We start from the raw sequence: 19934 nt of genomic DNA on the forward strand, positions 1-19934 counted from the left end.
ATGTGGAAGGTTGAAATCTCCGAGGAGAAGTATACTGTGCCGCGAGAAACGGTCTCTGATACCAGCCAGCGGGGAGGAGGAAAAGACTGTACAGAGAGGGAGAGAACTGAAACCCGATACACGTATGTACAATACACGGCGTTACAGTGAGGAGCGAGCGTGTGGGGGATCGTCCCGAAAACGGTCGTCATAAATTGTCCACTGTCACTGTCCGCTCCTCCGTTCGCGTTAAGTCCGTGTTCTGTTACATCATCCCGGCCGGCAAAATGGGTGTTGAAGCTAAGAACCCCTGCATTCCAATGGATACAAATGTACTGCACGGCGCAACAGGGTTCCACTTGGCAAACGCAGGGTACACGAACGAATATGCCCGTCCCTTCCAGCATGTGTTTGCAATATTCGTGCGATCTTCCACAAGTGGCGTGGCGATCTGTCGTCGTGCACAATAACCAGGTCATTCTCTCGTAAAATATTTGTTGTTGCTGAGCCCTGGTGAGCCGACCGAAGTTGCAGAAGATATTCTTTCCGCCAGCGATCCCAAAACATATCAACAAGTCGCTGACGATGTTTTCATCTTCTCGTTAGATCGGTGCGGGACGAATGTGGCGTTGTCTCCAGTTGTGACTTCGGTAGCGCGGTGATTCTTCTCCCAATGAGGAAATGCGCAGGAGTCATCCTGAGGCTCATCCGGACTTGACGGAACGACCGTTAGTGGGCGAGAGTTTATTACTCCCTCCAGCTCAGTCAGAACAGAGTTGACATTTCTTCAAAATTTAACGACTGACGTCCAAGTACTTTTCGCAAACATATTTTTACGCATTTTACCATGCGTTCCCACCAGCCGCTCCCACCAGCCGCCCCACCAAGGGGCTCGTTCCACGATAAATTTCCAGTGGATTTTTTTAGTCGAGCAGAAATCGTAAACCTCTGAAGCTCTCATAGCCTTCCACATTGTTCTCACTTCTTTGGAACCTCTCTGGAATGTCTTGGCGTTGTCAGAGTAGATGGAGATTGGCATGCCTCTTCGGGATATGAATCTTCGAAATGACATTAGAAATGACTTCGTTGTGACGTTGGGTACAAGTTCCAGGTGTATAGCGCGGGTGACAGCACATGTAAACAATGCTATGTACGCCTTTTCGAGGTCCAGCAAAGTCGACACCGACGACCTCAAAAGGCTCACTTCGTTGAATACGCTCTTTGGAAGCGGTGCGGTGGGTGCTTGTGCCGCTTTCAGTTTCGCTTTTGCACACACTGTGCAGTGACCAATGATTTTACGAGCCAGTTGCCGTACCTGCGGTACTCAAAATGTCTCTCTGATTTCAGTTAGCGTGTCCTGCACACCTCCGTGAAGCACTCTATGATGAGCAGCTCGAACAATTAGCTTCGTCAAAGGATGTTCTTTTGGAAGCAGAATAGGATGTTTTGTACCTTCTGCCTCTGACGCAAAGTGCAGCCTTCCTTCGAGTCGCAGGAAACCCTTCGCATCCAGTCGCAATCGAAGTACGTGGGTTTTGGACTGGTTCGACGGTTTCTTATTTTCACGGAGTTGATCAATCTCTTCAAAATACGCATCATGCTGTGCTTGTTTTATCCAGTACTCCTCGGCCTCGTGTAGCTCAGATGTGTCCAAAGGGCCTCCTTTCCTGTCGCTGGCTGCGTTGCGGCAGATCCATGTAAATCTTCGAATCCATGCGATAATACAGAGGAGCCTTTGTAGCCAGCTGATTCGTTCGATTTCCAGAAGGGGTGACGCCTTCTCAGGAACTAGGTGCACAGCCACTGATTTGGTGCAACGTTGCTCCTCCTCTCCTGTTTCATAAATCGCATCTGACTCTTCATCGTACGCTTGGTGAGTGTCAGGCGAACATTGGAGTTGCGTTGACGCTAGCCATTCCGGACCCTTGTGCCATAGATCACTGTGAGATATGTTGTTGACCATTGTCCTGCGAGTTAGCAAGTCGGCGGGATTCTGTGTGCCAGGGCAATGTGACCATTTCTTGGGATCCATGAGAGACTGTATCTCCCGCACTCTGTTGCAGACAAAAGGCTTCCATTTGCTCGGTGAACTGTTGATCCAGGCCAGCGTTATAGTAGAATCGCACCAAAACCATGTTTCTGGTTTTAGATTCGTTAAGGCATCTGACGTAAACTTCGTGAGGCGTGCTCGGACGAGCGCCGCCATTAGCTCCAACCTCGGCAGTGACAGTTTCTTGATTGGGGCTACTCGGGCTTTGGCGACAAGTAAGGATACACTGACGTTGCCGAAGTAGTCTTCTGCATGTAAATATATGCATGCTCCGTAAGCGAAGGGACTGGCGTCGGTGAACGTGTGTACTGTAGCCGCCTTGGTTGGCCCTCAATTCCACGCATTGCATAGCGGTCGACAGATACATGCTTGAGCTGTAGCAGCTCACTACACCAGCTGTTCCATTCTTCAGCGATTGCTTCTGGTAGTGGCGATTCCCACGGTAGCTTATCTTCGCATAGCTTTTGAAACAAAATCTTGTTATTTTGCGGAAAGTGGAATTCGCATCAGTGGTATGGAACATTTGCAATTCAGCAATGATATCTAATCTTGAGACTGTGTAGAAACGTTTCACACGCATCTTGTATGATCGCTTTTTTTTGTCCTTTGTGTATGACCAATATGACCATATACTCAATAAGTTGAACTTACTGTCACTATCAAATCTCCGTACTGTATATCATATTTCCTGCTCTTGTGAACAGACATGTAGACTGTACAGTCTTGTATCGTGTTCCAGTATTTTTTATTGGGTCGTTTACTCTTTTTTATGTACCTTGCCTCTCTGATCTTTACCCCCCCCCCCTTACCGAATCCTAAGTACGTTCAATGCAATGTCTGTATCTTCAGATTTGTCCTTATTTGGAGTTAGCTGGAGGGTTCTCAGGACGTCTGTTTAAACACTTGTTATCGGCTTCCTAATGTTTTGCAGTTGCAATTCCATTTTAAAAACGACGATAAAACCAGAGACACTGAACAGAAAAAAGACAACACGACACGTTCTCACGACACGTTTTTGAGAACGTGTCGTGTTGTCTTTTTTCTGTTCCGTGTCTCTGGTTTTATCGTCGCTTTTACAATGTACCAGCTCGCCTGCACCCTTGCACTTCTACCATTGCAATTCCATTTGTTTGCAGGTAATTTTCCCTATTCCCTTCTTGTTCGTTCACTATTATGTAGACGTTCGCGTCTTTCATGGGCACTAATAAATAAACGTGTAAAATAAAAAAAATCATGCTGATATTCCTCCTACATGTTCAAAGCTTATCTCTTTTCCTCTTGGTACAGTGCACTGTTCAAAAGAAAACTGAACAAGACAAGCAACTAAACAAACTGAACAAGGCAAACTGAACAAGAGGGGTATAATGCCAAATAACAGGGTAGCGACTTAGTTTGACGAGAGGGTATAGAGTATATACCCCTTTCAAAGAGCCCGTAGATTACCTCAGGGAGAGACCAAGGTCCCAAAAAGATGGACCCGCCCTGGGCTTTTTAGCACAAATGCGTGCTAAGATTAAGAAAATCAAGAATACATTTTTGTCCGACTTCTCATGGAAAACACTATCCAATTTTCCAGATGGGAAGGCGTCCGACGTATAGGTACCCCGTGCGTTTCCGATAGGAGCGTACCGGTGCAACGACGTTGACTTATATAGGGAGTAGTCCGACGAAGGGAGATGTCTCACCTGAGAGGAAGGGACACATGGGAGGAGGAGGAGGAGTGTCGTTGGAAGGAACCCGAGAGGTCTGCCTGCCTGATTAGGCAGCATGTTTCTCGGGAAGGGAAAGGTGGTGGAGAGGAGGAGAGGAAGGGTGAAGTGGAAGACCGAGCGGAATCCGCTCGGGGGGAGGATAGCTGCTTGGACACATGGGAGGAGGGGAGGAGGAGGAGTGTCGTTGGGAGGAACCCGAGAGGTCTGCCTGCCTGATTAGGCGGCATGTTTCTCGGGAAGGGAAAGGTGGTGGAGAGGAGGAGAGGAAAGGGTGAAGTGGAAGACCGAGCGGAATCCGCTCGGGGGGAGGATAGCTACGTCCATGGGCCGACTTCAGGGGAACTGTGCCGGCATACGCCTATTACACATCTGAGGGAAACCCAGGAAAAACCCCAGACGGCACAGCCGGCCCGCGGATTCGAACCGCGGACTTCCCAGTCTCCAAGCGCACGCGTTACCGCTGCGCCACCGGAGCTGGTGGACACATGGGACGTATACGCTGCATCTGCATTAGAGCTGCTTGGGAGATACGCGCATGCAAAATTTAGCACATTGGGGAAGACAAAGTCCCCTGCAGCTCCACTACGGGACAAGCAGGTACAAAGTGGCCAAGCCAATACTACTACCATCCGCTGCACGAGCGCGCCTGAGGAAGAGTCGCTTCGAATCCCACCTTCTGCTGCTTTATTCCGAAGAGTCCGTCAGGACTTTTGCCCGTTCCAGGTACACGGTATATCTTCGGACTATCTTCACGGACTATCTTCGTCTCTGATTCTTGGACCAAGTTCGTGCCTTTCCTTGACTTCGTGCAGGAGTCTCATCCAAGCTTCAGCTAACAGCCATATCAAGAAAAGAATATACATATTGCGCAGTGGACTTCCTTTACGCGTTCCCTTGACGTATATCCATTCTAAGCTCTGCTCGTGAGCCTTTTTCGAACAGCTATTGCGATCGCCTGAGTGCCTGCTCAAACGACCGGTAACGTCTCCTCAGCCAGCACGATGACTTCATCAAGTGCAATTGTCATGCACAAGTAAAACAAATGGAGGTTCCTGTCGCTATACGTCCCTCCGCAAGCTCCTCATCGATGTCGTTGGTCAGCGAGGGGGACATATATGTTTAATGGAATGAAAAGAAAGAAAAAAGGGAAATGCCAGCCAGGCTGATGCCGGCTTACTATTCCAAAAAAGAAAGAAACTCAAAATAAACAAACAAGAAAATAAATAAATAAAGTAATGGAAAAGGATGAAAAAATAAAGCAAAACAGCTTGTGCAGCACAGGCACGACATGGCACAAGAAAGTCCAGAGGCCAGACGCAAGGCCCGAGTCTTTCAGGAAGCGGAGCGGGGCTGTGGTCACGGCCCACTGGGTAGGCCGAGTGACGGGACAAAGGAGGGTAGCCATGGACACTGTGTTGCACACAAGCTGCATTAGACGGCGACGGAGGGCTTTCCGTTGAGGAATATGCTACTGGCAGTGCAGAGGATAGGGGAATGTCGGCCACCTCGCCACAGCTGGAATACAAGGGAGAGCTGGATTGGCCAATTTTGTAAAGAAGCAATGGGGTGGGCAAGTTTGAGACAGAGGCTGTGCAGCAGTGATTCCTCCTGAATACTGCAGAGACACGTAATGAAGAGAGCAACCGAGGGGTCGATGGACTGCATGTGACTGCTGTATAGTCGTCGGCCTGAGAACTAAATGCTTGGGGACGGGCAGCACACCGGCAGCGAATAGCTAAATGGCAAGCCGAAAGTGTAAAGGGCAGTGGCAGGTATAGCAGCTCTGGCTGTTCGTCTTGGAGCCGCGTCTGCGCGTGTGTTACCGGCCAGGCCCGCGTGACCGAGCATCCATTGAGGGAAAAAACGTGGCATTGGCACGGAGTCTGTTGTACGTTTGTATGATCAGGCTAGGTATATCCTGTATGAGGTGGGGGCGGGACAAAATCAAGCGGACACCTTGCTGTCGGCGAAGACGACCCATATCCCAGGTGGCAAGTCAGAAATATCCAGAAATATGCCGAAGAGTTCAGTCTCGGTGGACGACATGGTTTATGACAGTTTGTAGGTCAGTTCATGGTCTGTACCAGTGACGTAAAAGGCCGCGCCCCATGCGTCAGACATTACGGAGACATCGGTGAAGATTTGTCGGCAATGGGGATGAGTAGAGGTGAGGTGGGCCAAACCGAGTTGTTGGGCAACCACAGGGCTGATTGCCTGTTTTCGGCCAAGGTCCGGTATAGTAACGTGAATGCCAGTCCGTTATAAGGTCCCCATTGCTGACACAAAGAAGGGGGCAGGTGTCGAGAACGGGAGATAGTCCCGTAAGCGGGCAACTGCATCAGCAAAATCGGACGCAGGGCAGCTCACAGCAATGCGGCGAAGGGGATGAGAAGGTTGCGTCAGACAGCGGGCGTGGACACGGAGGGCAACTGAATCCTGCAGAATGAGGATAGGCTGTTCCTGAGCTTCGGCGAGTGTGGAATATGTCTCCGTTGTTCGAGGGACCCCAAGGCAGACAAGGCGACTGCGGGCTTGGAGGTTCAGAAGCTCCGTTTTCTGGTGTAGCTGAGGGCATGAAGCGTAGGAGGCTGTATCGCAGTGCGCCCAAAAGAAGAGCCGTATGAATCCGGTGGAGGTCCTGGTAGCAGTGGTCCCACGTGTGAGGACATTGACCTGGCTGGAGGCTTTCGTAACAAGCGTCTTCACGTGAGAGGACCATGTGACGCCTCGGTCAATTGTAAAGCCCAGGTAACGGCAGGTTTTGACAAAGGTTAGGGGCGAATCGTCGATGAAGAGTGGGTACTTGTGGAATAATATCCGTGAAAAGGCCATGGCCACAGTCTTGGCGTGTGAGACGGTTAGGCCGCGGTCGGCAAGATAGTGAGCGATTGTGTCCAAGGAGCGTTGTAAACGACGTTGGATCGCGTCACGACGAAGAGCAGAGGTCCAAATAGAAATGTCATCTGCACAGATTGTGATGTGGGTGTGGCTTGGCAGCTGTGCAGGGAGGGAGGCCATAATGATGTTGAACAAGAGGGGGCTGAGTACGCTTCCCTGCAGGACGCCCTCGTGAACGGAACACAATGCGGTGTATCCGTGAGCAGCGCAGACAAAAAGGGAACTATCTGCGAGGATGTCTCGGATCCATGATAGGGAGCGTACCCCTACGTTGGCGTTTTGGAGGGTGTCATAGGCTCTCTTGATATCCAGGAAAACAGCGGCGGTCAAGAAGCCGTCCGCGCGGGCCTGCTGCGTCTCACTGACCAGAACAATGATACTATCGAGTAACGAACGGCCTGAGCGAAAGCCCGTCATTTTTTCCGGGAAGAAACAATCACTCGCAAGATGCCAGATGAAACGGATGAAAATCAATTGTTCCAGAGTTTTAGGCACGTAGCTGGTAAGGACTATCGGGTGAAAGGAGTCGAGGTGATGTGGCGATTGGCCGGGTTTGAGCAAAGGGACAACCATCGCCAAGTTCCATTCCTCGGGGATTCGCCCAGGCTGCCAACTGTTATTGAAGCGGCGTAAGAGATGCTGCCTCCCCACATGCGGAAGATGCTGGAGTGCCTTGTATGAGACCTGGTCCGCACCGTGGGAGATATGTTAGGGCGATGCACATAGGACACAGTCCTCCTCGAGAGGGCTGTGCTGCTGGTGAATGGCATCGGAGTAGTAGCAGTTTGAGTTGAAGAAGGCAAGGTGGTGATGCGGGCACAAAAGTCCTCTGCAATGTGAGTTTCGGTGCGCGATGTGGCCAGAGGCAAGGAGCGGAACGGGTGAGTTTGCTTTACAGGTGTCCAAAGGCCCTTAAGCACACCCCAAATCCGAGACAGAGGTGCGCGGTGGGATAGGGACTATGCAAAGCTGCGCCGACGGTCTTGTGTGAGTGTCCGAAGGCGTCGCTGAAGAGCCCTTTCAATGCGTTTCGCTGCCTGCCGGGTATGGGGTAGGAGAGACCGCCGTGCTCGCCGTTCGGCGCGTCGTCAGAGTGCACGAAGTCGCCCGTATTCCACGCCTGCAGCGAAAAACAGCTGCAGCTCAAGTAGGACACAGTGCAGTGTGGTTTCTTCCTGGGTTGCGGTGGCCACAGCGCGATAGAAGTCAGCGTGCCCATGTGTAGCGCCTAGGTAAAAGGATCCCTCTGCCTTACCATCGTTCGCATTTTGGACGAGTCTAACATCAAGTCTAAGTCTAACATCAAGTCTAAGTCTAACATCAAGTCACAAATTCTGCTAACGAATCAAGTCACAAAATTCCACGACAACAACAACAACAAATAAATCATGACTATGGCCTGAGGTGATTCATCGCTTGAAAGCAGTACACTACCCCATTACACGAGAAACATGAGATGTATGAAAATGAAGTTATGTGCAAGTACAGCTCTTGAACTCCCCTCCTCTGGTTGCGCAACGCTACGTCACACAAAAGGAACACATGAAAGAAGCGCCAATGGTCCTTGAGATGCAGGGGAGGACCGTACAGCGTCTGGAGAAAACCGGTAGTCAAGAGGAACTCCAAGAACATCAGAAGACCTCGACGGTGTTGCACATGGCTCTGACATGCGCCAAGAATTGCAGCCACGGGTTGAACGTCTGTCGGCTAGCACCATTCAGCTATGCACAGAGTTGCCGCCTCTGCGTTTCGTAGAGCTTACATTCTATTAGGACGTGCTCAATGTTCGCTACGACGCCACATTTGGAGCATAGGCTGCTGTCACAGTATCCGATTCGGCACTTGAATTGGGGAGTGAAGGCTACGTTGAGACGAAGTCCGCTCAGGAGGGACGTAAAATAGCGTGGTAAACGGTCAGGAACTGAGAAGGACATAGTTAAATACACCGAATACATGAGAGACCTGTCAGTGATGTCCTGACTCCACTGCTTGGGAGCTAGTGGCTGAATGAGCTCATTCAGAAATGATCTCCTGTCTCCTCTTGGTAACACCATTGGTACGACAGTCCGAGACTGTTGGGCAGCCCTTGCCGCCCTGTCGGCTTCTTCGATTCCGCTCAAACCACAGTGACCGGGGACCCACTGCAGAGATATATGATGACCGTGATCGCTTAGACGCTGAACCTGATGGAGTATATCAGTGACAACTGAGGCGAGCGATCCACGTATTCCCATGTTGGCTATACATTTAAGAGCAGCCTTTGAATCTGAGTAGATGACCCAGGCCCGCGGATCGTCACAGGACGTCTTACGTAGAAACAACAGGATAGCATATAGCTCAGCCGACATTGATGATGTGCGGTGTGAGAGACTGTATCTATGTGACACACCGGCAGTTCGAATAACAAATGCAGACGATGAACATTCATGACTGGAGGATCCGTCAGTGAAAACTGCAGTGTGGTCAGAACAGCGACTGTACATCATATATGCTGCAAGCTGTTTCAGAACTGATGTAGGCACTTGGTTTCGTTTGACATTAAGACCAGAAATTGAGAATGCGATCGATGGTACTGGAAGCGACCACGGAGGCGTCGTGGACACCACTGATCTTGCAGAAAACGGGAAGTTTACACAAGAAGCCGAGCACATCTCTACCGGGGTGCTACGCCAACTTTATGTGCAGCTGGAGAACCTTAGCTTTCACTTCCATGAAACAGTTGTATGCGTTATATTGCCTCCGGCGACAAACTTTTGCTATCAGTGGATGGCGGCGGTGGTGCGCTCTGAGCCGCAAGTAATGGCGAATGGTCTCCCTCTGCCGTAAGACTTCGATGGGTAATTCGCGGGCTTCTGCTATCACCATCCGCGTTTACGCAGCTCTCGGGACGCGAAGACATACCCTTAAGCTCCGTGCTAGAATACACGTCAGTCGTTGTTCTTGCGTCTGTGAAATTCCGTGCAACACTGGTAGGCTATATAGCAGAATATAAATGACATGTTGAAAGGTAAAGAGAGAGGGTTGGTACAAACATCAAAATAGAAATGCACACGTATACAGGGTGTCCCAGCGAAATGCGAACATATTTTAAATATATATATATATATATATATATATATATATATCACTTTTTCCGAGATAAAATCAATTGCAAATATAGCATATGCTGAAGGGCACTCCTTAGGAGGGCATTAGCAAACTCCTCAATGTCTTAATTAACTTTCAATAATTAGCTTTTTAATTATAAAAGCTACGAAGTTGTCCCAATGAGAACATCTGGTCCCTTCGGTCACGTGATACCGGAGCCGTTTTCAAAACAAAAATTCGTTCGATAGATCGTCCGCAAAAAATTCATTAAGGAACACCATTTTTTCTTTATTTTGTTTACTGCGCATCTCTAGAGACGCGTTTTTTCTTCACTCCCAATGTGAGAGGGGGAAAGAGCACACTATTGCCTCTTCGAGGACGATCAATCGAAGGGATTTTTGTTCTGGAAACGGATCCGGTATCAGATGATCGAAGGGACCAGATGTTCTCATTGAGATAACTTCGAAGCTTTTATTTATAATTACAAGTTAATTACTGAAAGTTAATTAAGACATTGCCTTAGGAGTTTGCTAATGCCCTCCCAAGGAGTGCCCTTCAGCATATGCCAATTGACTTCATTTCGGAAAAAGTCATATAATATATATGTGACGTATGAAAGAGGAGGTGCAGCGCGCGCAATAAACGTATGTTCGTTCTCCGATTCACTGATCGCTCCGTTCCTTCGTCACATATATATATTTCCAAATATGTTCACATTTAGCTGGGACACCCTGTATATGTGTGCATTTGTATTTTTATGTTCGTACCAACCCTCGCTCTTTACCTTTCAACTTGTCATATACGAGGGGCGTTCAAGTCAAACCGGGACATTTCATTTTTCGCAAAAGTAAAATGAACTTACAGGCGAGAAATTATTTTTATTTTTCAACGTAATCTTCAGCTGCACTAATGCACTTGTCCCAGCGTTTCACGATGGCTTGGATGCCAGCAGCGTAGAAATCCTTACCGGCGCGTAGCAGCCATGATCGGACCGCATTCTTGACCTCGTAGTCGCAGCTGAAGTGGCGGCCGCCAAGGAACGCCTTCAGTGGCCCGAAGAGATGGAAATCGCTGGAGGCGAGGCCTGGACTGTAAGGGGGATGTGGCAGCAACTCCCAGTCAAGTTCCTGTAAGGTGCGTGTCGTGAGATGCGCGGTATGCGGGCGTGCATTGTTCTGTAGGAGGAGAACTCCTTTCGTGATGAGGCCCGGCCGCTTTTGCTTCAGCGCCTTATGCACATCCCTGAGAACCTGGCAGTAATGATGCGGGTACCACTGGGCAGAAAATCAACATGAACAACGCCAGCCTTTTCCTAGAAAACCGTGGAAAACTTCGATGTTCTCAGGTACTCTGACACTGGGCTCTGAGCCGCCCCGGCCGGGATCGTCCTGCACTGATGTACGGCCGTCTCGGAACCGTTTGCACCACTCAAACGCTTTGCTGCGGCTAAGTGTATCGTGGCCATACTGAGCCTGAAGTCTTCTGTGAATTTCAGATGACTTTACGCCTTCATTCACGAGAAACTTCATGACAATTCGCTGTTCGATGTGCGCGCTCACCTCGTTGTCGGCCATCTTGTCCAGCACGTGTCTTCTGCTTTGCACAAGCTTTGGACCACCACGTGGTGAATGCGGAGACCTTTCGCGTATGAAAATGACGAAAAAGAAGTAGCGCGAGCCATTTGTACACTCAGGAGACAGAAAGTCACTGTTTGACGTGAACACCCCTCGTATGTCCTGGAATTTTGTGGCTTGATTCGTTAGTAGATTTTGTGACTTGATGTTAGACCTGAAGAAGTGCAGTCTTCTGCACGAAAGTCTCATTAAAATTTAGATGCTCTCAACCGTCTTCGTTCTGTTGTGAATCTCTATCGCCAGATACTTGCACATTGCTGCTCTACGTACTACGTTACGAAACAATTGAAGACGTCTAGTGAAACGCAGTGAAATTTTCACGCAATCGAACAACTAAACTAATAGAGCAATCTGAGTGTCCACGATGAATCTATGAATTTTCAGAGACGTCCGCCAAAGTATAAGCCCTGTTTGTTAGTCCATTTTATCTTCGTCACAAAATCTTGGATGACCGCCGCATATTTCTTTAGAATGTGTTGTAAAAATTTACCATACAACGAGCATAGGGCGCGTTTGTGGGAAAAGGAACGGTCGTAAGTCAAAGCAATAATTGTTTACGCCACATTCAGTTCACTAAATGATCGTTGCAAGCTCCCAAACTCAGCCAAGAACTCCGCTCCATATGTGGGTGTAGGAGGAAGATAAATTGCTCGTGAAAGGAACTGAATCCCTTATCAACTTTTATCCTGCTTCGTCATCGAATAACAACTACCGGGGGTGTCGCCAGGTGGGGTCCGTGGTTGAACCTCCAAGGAATTCGTACTCTTGCTGGTGCATTTGGTAAAAAGGAAACGGGAGTGTAATCCTCCTCCTCCCCCAAAGTTCCCATGAAACCTCTTCCAAAATATTTTGCTGGCAGCGCGCTACGGACATACACTTATACCCCTGTCAAACGGTGTTCTAAATGACCGTTAACATAAAGGGTCACAGGGTCAGGGTCACAAAATGTCCTTTATGGAGTAGCCCCTGTTAGACGAGCCGTAAAGGAGCCCCTTGTTGCTAGAGTGCTTGAATACTAACTCCCTCACAGATGGAGCCACTATTCAGGCACGCTACGTGTTGCTGGCGCCTTCTGTCATCTACGAGGGGCGTTCAAGTCAAACCGGGACTTTCTGTCTCCTGGGTGTATAAATGGCTCCCGCTACTTCTTTCTAATCATTTTCACACGCTACAGGCCTCCGCGTTCACCACGTAGTGGTCCAAAGTTCGTGCAAAACAGAAGACACGTGCTAGACAAGATGGTCGACAACGAAGTGAGCGCGCACATCGAACAGCGAATTGTCATGAAGTTTCTCGCGAATGAAGGCGTAAAGTCATCTGAACTTCACAGAAGAGTTCAGGCTCAGTATGCCCACGATACGCTTAGCCGCAGCAAAGCGTTTGAGTGGTGCAAACGGTTCCGAGACGGTCGTACATCAGTGCAGGACGATCCCGGCCGGGGCGGCTCAGAGCCCTGCCGTGTCAGAGTTCCTGAGAGCATCCAACTTGTGGAGCGCCTGATCCTCAAGGACCGACGGATAACATGTCTCGAACTGGCTCGAAAGACGGACCTTTCAATGGGAACGTTGAGCACTATCATTCGTGAACACCTCCAGTTTCGGAAAGCAGGGCCTCATCACCAAAGGAGTCCTCCTCCTACAGGACAATGCACGCCCGCTTACCGCGCATCTCACGACACGCACCTTACAGGAACTTGGCTGGGAGTTGCTGCCACATCCCCCTTACAGTCCACACCTCAGCGATGGCCCCAGCGATTTCCACCTCTTCGGGCCACTGATGGCGTTCCTTGGAGGCCGCCACTTAAGCTGCGACGACGAGGTCACGAGTGCAGTCCGATCATGGCTGCTACGCGTCGGTAAGGATTTCTACGCTGCTGACATCCAAGCCCTCGTGAAACGCTGGGACAACTGCATTAGTGCAGCTGGAGATTACGTTGAAAAATAAAACTAATTTCTCGCCTGTAAGTTCACATTACTTTTGCGAAAAATGAAAAAGTCCCTGTTTGACTTGAACGCCCCTCGTACTTCGCCTCTCTTTCATTCTGTATCCGCATACTAATGGCTGATTCACACTGCAGCGTTTACGGCTGCGTACGGAGTCTTACGTGTACCCTCGTTCCATCCTGAAGGATGTTCCGTTGCAATATATTGATTCGCTGTCAGCGGACGTAACACGCAAGCGCAACCGTAAACGCGGCAGTGTGAATCAGGCTTAAGGGCCAGTTCTCACTTGGCGACGCCAGACGCGACGTCGTGAACGGACGGCGGAAATAGATGTGCATTTCCGGCGTTGAGACAGGACAGACGTCGAGCCAAAAAACTTGCCATGCCGAACTTCTTTCACGACGTCGGCGAGAGCTGATATACCGGCGACCAATTAGGTGACACAGAAAGTCAACGCCTCCTGATTTTTCGTCGCTTTTGACGACGGAATGCCACTGTGGTGGGAACACGAAAATCCTGCGCTCGGACGGAGCGGCGGAAATGCGCCTCTACTTCCGCCGTCCGTTCACGACGTCGCGTCGGACGTCGCCAAGTGAGAACTGGCCCTAAAGTTGTCATCTTACAAAAGCCTTGCCAACGTTGTTTTACTCTCAATCCTGACTCTTTTTGTCACATTCACGTGTTTTTTTTTCTTCTTCTTCTTTCTTTGTTTTACCTGGGCATAGTCAGAAGCGATGAGTTCGGATACGTTGTGGAGAGTACTAATCTTTTAATCGTAAAGGCCGTTGGAGAGCTCCGTTGGGCGCAGCGGGAAATTTTCAAAAAGGACCTCTTGGCACCGCCCTCTCCCACATACACAACGACGACAGATAAGTAATGATGGCGTAGCGGGAGTGTTCGCCGCTGAGGCAGCACCTTATCCCATTGCATGAGGGGGGGGGGGGGAGGTGGTGTATGATGGTGAATGTTCAGAGTTTATGCAGGAGCCCTGTTGCTGCTAAGAAGCTGATGAGGGCCTGAAGTGCTCATAGCTGATGCGTTGGGTTGGCCGGAAGCCTAAGGTATTGAGGAAGGGCAAGTGAGGGTGTCCCAGTGGCCTCAAGTTGGCGCTGGAGGACGCATCGCTCAGTGCAATACATAGCTGACAGTCGACGAGAACAAGAGCAGCATTCAGGGACACCCCCTCTGAATCCCGGCTTGACCTGATAGCAGAGGACTACGCAAGGAAGCTAAGTTTACAGGGTGGTGCGTGAGTACGTGAGGAGGAACAGATCTGGGCAGGGAGAGGAGGACATATCTGAGGCGAACAATTCCCTTTTCGCGCCCCGACCTGATAACAACACCGATAACACGCCTGGGAGCATTCGCATAAGATAAAGAATAAGACGTGATGTATAACTGTGGGAACGAGCATGAGACCTTCCAGATGTCGGGAGATTGCCGGATGAAATTGGCAGGTTGGCGCCTGTTATAGCCTTCTGGACGACAAATTCACTAAATGCGAGTTCTAAGAGTGCAGCAAGGACAGCAGCTACGGTCCGCAGACGATACACAGACTACGTAATTTTATGATGATACCATCAGTATCAAATTGGTATCAAGAGTTATTACGAGCTAAAATAGAGGAAACTGACAAATTGGTGCCAGTGAGTGCCTCTTGGGCGACGATTTGGCAAAATGTCTGAAGTATATAGATTGGGCTTGTTGGTGTAAATCCACAAGCGACCAAAGAACAAACACGAAACAACAACAGAGCGACTTGTGTCTGATCTTGTCTCCTGTTTGTTCTTTGGTCGCTTGAAAATGAATGATTTGACCAAACGCTACTTCGCGGGCTCTGTCAAGGGAATCAGGTATGGGCCGCGGACTCATAGCTATTAAGCATGGATACACAGACTACGTAATTAAGTGATGACATCTTCGATATCACGTTTATATCCAGAATTATTACTAAATGAAATGGAAGATACGGACAGTTTGGCGTCTGCGAGTGCTGTGGCGATGCGAGTGGCAACAGTTTGATCAAACGCGACTTCTTTGGACCAGATATTTTGGAGCAGAACTAAATACCAGATTTGGAGATAACGCTAAACAAGTGCTACGCGCCCTCGAGTACGTTATTTATTTCTCGCTTAAGATGAAGTAATGCTTAGATCAGGGCAATCAGGGCTCTCACACACGCGGGCCGCATGTGCATGGCTTGCAGTCAGCTATTCTGTGTCCCGAGGGCTCTTGACCACTAAATAGAATAAAGCTGCCCCCCCCCCCCCCACACACACGCACACCAATAATGAAGAAGTGGGAATGAAACCAGGTTTTCAGGCATTGTTTTTACCCTTGCTCGATGTAGTGTTGCTCCTGTCGACGTTAGGAAGGACATTCACATTCGAGCAGTTCTTGTGACTCATGAACCTCAGCTAGTAGTTATAGCGATTAGCGATCTGGTCTGAACGTGCATTTTGATAAGCTACACTGTAAGTAATATGATAATTGAGAAGTTATAGTGGAGACAAGTGCAGAGAATGACATCATCTTAATTATTACACTAAGTTTATGGGCTTACAGCATAGCAGCAGCCTCTCCGGATATCATGCGCGAAAAACTGTATACTGAGCACAGGGAGGCGCAGTGAAAAAAAAGAAAAAAAAACAGATGGAGTAGTTATGCTCGAGGGTCATTGTGTGAATATTTTTAATTTTTTCTCTTTCCCTGATTTCCTTTTTCTTTTTCACGTTGAAAATGCAAGCAAAATCAGCAATACAGTGTGTAAACCGACAATTTCAGTGCTCCTGGACGTTGGGATAATCGTTCGTGAAGAACTATGTACGAAGAACTTGCAACGCCTTTCAAATTTTCAATGTCTAATTTGGAAAAGAAGCTCATTTGTCTCTGCTGGTGTGTCAAGTGAAGTTTCTCATTGACGAATTGTATATGCGAATGCCTAATAACTATACCGCTCAGCTGTTTACGCTAAGGTACTTTGCTATAATTGCGGTCCTTTCCAGGGTGATTACCCCCACCCCCCAGGGAGGTGTACACTCCCCCTGAATTTTTCCAACCACTCCCCTGTAATTCATGAGATTTCCCGATACACCTTGGCCACCAATGCATATACGCATAGATATGTATCCATATAGATATACCACCCTCTGTTTCTCTCCACTTGAAATCACGCAGACATCTTATCACGCCGGGTACCGCATCTTGGCTTCTATGCGCATTGATGATAGTGCCAGCCGCAACAACAATGACAAAGAAGAAGTTGTCGTTCCTCTTCGCTGCTGATACGAGTTGCGCAACGGACCAAAGGCTGATACCTTCCGTTTGAATTCAGCGTGAGAGAGCCGCGACGGCAAGGAAAAAAAGTTGCCAAGATACGGGGCACAAAAGTGAACTTGCACAGCAAATCGCCGGCAGTCCGAACATTTACACGGCAACAGACACCTACGAGCACTGGTGCTAAAGTCTGAGGAAAAGACATCATATATGAAAATACATATCCGTTACAACAACAACAACAAATAGTTCATGACTATGGCCTGGGGTGGTTCACCGCTTGAGAACATATCCGTTACGAAGCCGTTTGAATTTCACTGTTCATGGTAATCAACCAATTTTCCTCGAAGTGCAGCACGCATAAACAAGTCCATGGTATGCTTACACCTCGACCTGCAAGAAATGACCCACAGTGACCCTAGAAGTCTGCCCAGGACGCACATTTCCCCAGGGCGTCAGTCGTGACGTTGCCCATATACGTGAGGCCGACAACGGCAAGCCCTTTCACCATCACCACCACCACCACAGTATCCTTCTGAAACATTGCATCACTTGCCAACTTCTTTGAGAAAAGTAAAAAGTAACCTTTCTGCAACCCCGATGATGGCAGGGGCACCCATGGAATACCCCACAAAGAGTCACTGGTGTATTCTGCATAGCGAAGCCATTATCAACGACTTATACTAGGCCCGATTTTGCCAGTGGTGACCGCAAAATTTGGAAGAGGCGCCGGCAGAGCCCTCTAAAACGGGCAAAACCCTTTGTATCATGCTGTCAAAGGCATATTCGAGACGGCTTATGCTATTGCCCTTCCCACTGGGATTGTAACGGAGACGACCGCAAAATCCGTAAAAGACCGCAGCAGAGCCCTTTAGAACGGGCAAAACCTCTTTAATCATGGTTCCAAACAGATATTATCAACGGCTTATGATGCTCTTCTACAGGGACCGCAACAGAAGCGACCACCGACTGCCAAAAGGCAGCAACAGAGTCCTTTAAAACGTACGAAACCCCTTGTATCATGGTACCAAAGGCATATTAATGACGGCTTACGCTGTGCCTTTCTACCGGAATTGCGCAAGAGGAGACCGCATAATTTGGATACGGCAGCAGCAAGGCCTTATAAAACGGGCGAAACTCCCTGTATCATGGAGCGAAAGAAAGAAAGTTACCAGTGTCTTGTGCAATCCTATTCTGCTGGAGTTATAACACAGGCGATCGCCAAATTCGGCAAACGTGGCAGCAGAGCCCTCTTAAACGAGCAAAACCCCTTGTGTCATGCTGTCACAGTCATATTATCAACAACTTATACTATGTCATTCTACCGATATCATAACACAGGCGACCGCAAATATCGGGAAAAGGATGCAGCATAGCCCTTCAGAACGGGCGAGACTTCTTGTATCATGCTGCCGATGACATGTCATCAATGGCTTGTGCAATGCCGTTCTACTGGGATTGTAACAGAGATTACCGCAAAATACAGAAAATGCGGCAGCAGAGCCCTTTAAAACGGTCGATACCCCTTGTATCATAGTTCCAAAGTCATATAAGTATACGCAACGGGTTATGCATGCTATTGCCGTTCTACTGGAATTATAACGGATGCGGCCGCAAACTCCATAAAAGGCTGCAGCAGAGCCCTTTAAAACGGACAAAAACGCCTTTAATCATGGTGGCCGACATTTTACACCCCTATAAAGACGCGACGGCTTATGTTATGCCCCTCTCCTGTGATTGCATCGGAAACCACCGCAAAATTTGGAAAAGGCGGCAGCAGGGCCCTTTACAATGACTCAAATGACTTGTATCATTGTGCCAAAAAGATACTATGAACGACTTGTACTGGGATTGTAACAGAGGATACCGCAACGCTCGGCAGCAGATCGAGCCCTTTAAAACGTGCGAAGCCCCTTTAATCCTGGTGCCAGGCCGTACATGGAGAGGTCGCGTTTGAAGAAACTGCTTCCGAAACGACACTCCCTAAGCAAAAAGCGTCCTAAGCTGATTTTGTAGTATGTATATAGAAAGTAAGATCACGGGGTTTGAACCCCGTATCTTGTTCCCCTGTTGCACCCTGAGAGGGCGCGTTTTAAAAATCGCTTCCAAAATGGCACTCGAAATGGCCAAATGGCCTATTTCATCAACTTCGGGGCTTAATATATTTTTATATAACAATAATATTAAAGATGTCCAAAGCTGATTTTCTAATGTGTATATGTGAAAGGAAGATCACGGGGTTTGAACCCCGTACCTTGTTCCCCTGTTGCACCCTGAGAGGTCGCGTTTGACAAAATCGCTTCCAAAACGGCACTCGAAATGGCCAAGTGGCAAATTTCCTCAACTTCGGGGCTTAATATCATTCGATATAACAATAATATTAAAGATGTCCTAAGCTAGTTTTGTAATATGTATATGTGAAAGGAAGATCACGGGGTTTGAACCCCGTACCTTGTTCCCCTGTTGCACCCTGAGAGGTCGCGTTTGACAAAATCGCTTCCAAAACGGCACTCGAAATGGCCAAGTGGCAAATTTCGTCAACTTCGAGGCTTAATATTATTTGATATAAAAATGATATTAAAGATGTCCTAAGCTGATTTTGTAGTATGTGTATGTGACAGTAAGATCACGGGGTTTGGACCCCGTATCTTGTTCCCCTGTTGCACCCTGTGAGGTCGGGTTTCACAAAATGGCTTCCAAAACGGCACTCGAAATGGCAAAGTGGCGAATTTCGTCAACTTCGGGGCTTAATATCATTTGATATAGAAATAATATTAGAGACGTCCTAAGCTAATTTTGTAATATGTATATGTGAAAGTAAGATCACGGGGTTTGAACCCCGTATCTTGTTCCCCTGTTGCACCCTGAGAGGTCGCGTTTGACAAAATCGCTTCCAAAACTGCACTCGAAATGGCAAAGTGACGAATTTCGTCAACTTCGGGGCTTAATATCATTGGATATAAAAATAATATTAAAGATGTCCTAAGCTGATTCTGTGGTATGTATATGTGAAAGTAAGATCACGAGGTTTGAACCCCGTATCTTGTTCCCCTGTTGCACCCTGAGAGGTCGGGTTTGACAAAATCGCTTCCAAAACGGCACTCGAAATGGCCAAATGGCCAATTCCGTAAACGTCGGGGCTTATTATCATTTGATATCAAATTAATATTAAAGATGTCCTAAGCTGATATTATAATATGTATACGTGAAAGTAAGATCACGGGGTTAGAGCCCCGTATCTTCCCCTGTTGCTCCCTGAGAGGTCGCGTTTGACAAAATCGCTTCCAAAACGGCCAAATGGCGAATTTCATCATCCTAAGCTGATTATATAATGTAATGTATATGGGTATGTATA

At 48.3% G+C, this 19934-nt stretch overlaps 1 protein-coding gene across 1 annotated transcript; it reads right to left on the reverse strand.

Annotated features, from left to right (window-relative positions):
• Nucleotides 1-1303: 1303 nt before the first annotated feature.
• Nucleotides 1304-2185, reverse strand: LOC135366362 (uncharacterized). The gene has a single exon (XM_064599030.1). It carries the CDS (start codon nt 2183-2185, stop codon nt 1304-1306), a length of 882 nt encoding a protein of 293 aa, XP_064455100.1.
• Between the last annotated feature and the right edge of the window lie 17749 nt (nt 2186-19934).

The sequence above is a fragment of the Ornithodoros turicata genome, chromosome 8 (genome assembly GCF_037126465.1).
Source record: "Ornithodoros turicata isolate Travis chromosome 8, ASM3712646v1, whole genome shotgun sequence".
Taxonomy (NCBI): Eukaryota; Metazoa; Arthropoda; class Arachnida; order Ixodida; family Argasidae; genus Ornithodoros; species Ornithodoros turicata.

What these genes read in the sequence shown, in the direction of transcription:
- LOC135366362 (XM_064599030.1), bottom strand. Translation starts at nt 2,185, where the DNA reads ATGGCGGCGCTCGTCCGAGCACGCCTCACGAAGTTTACGTCAGATGCC.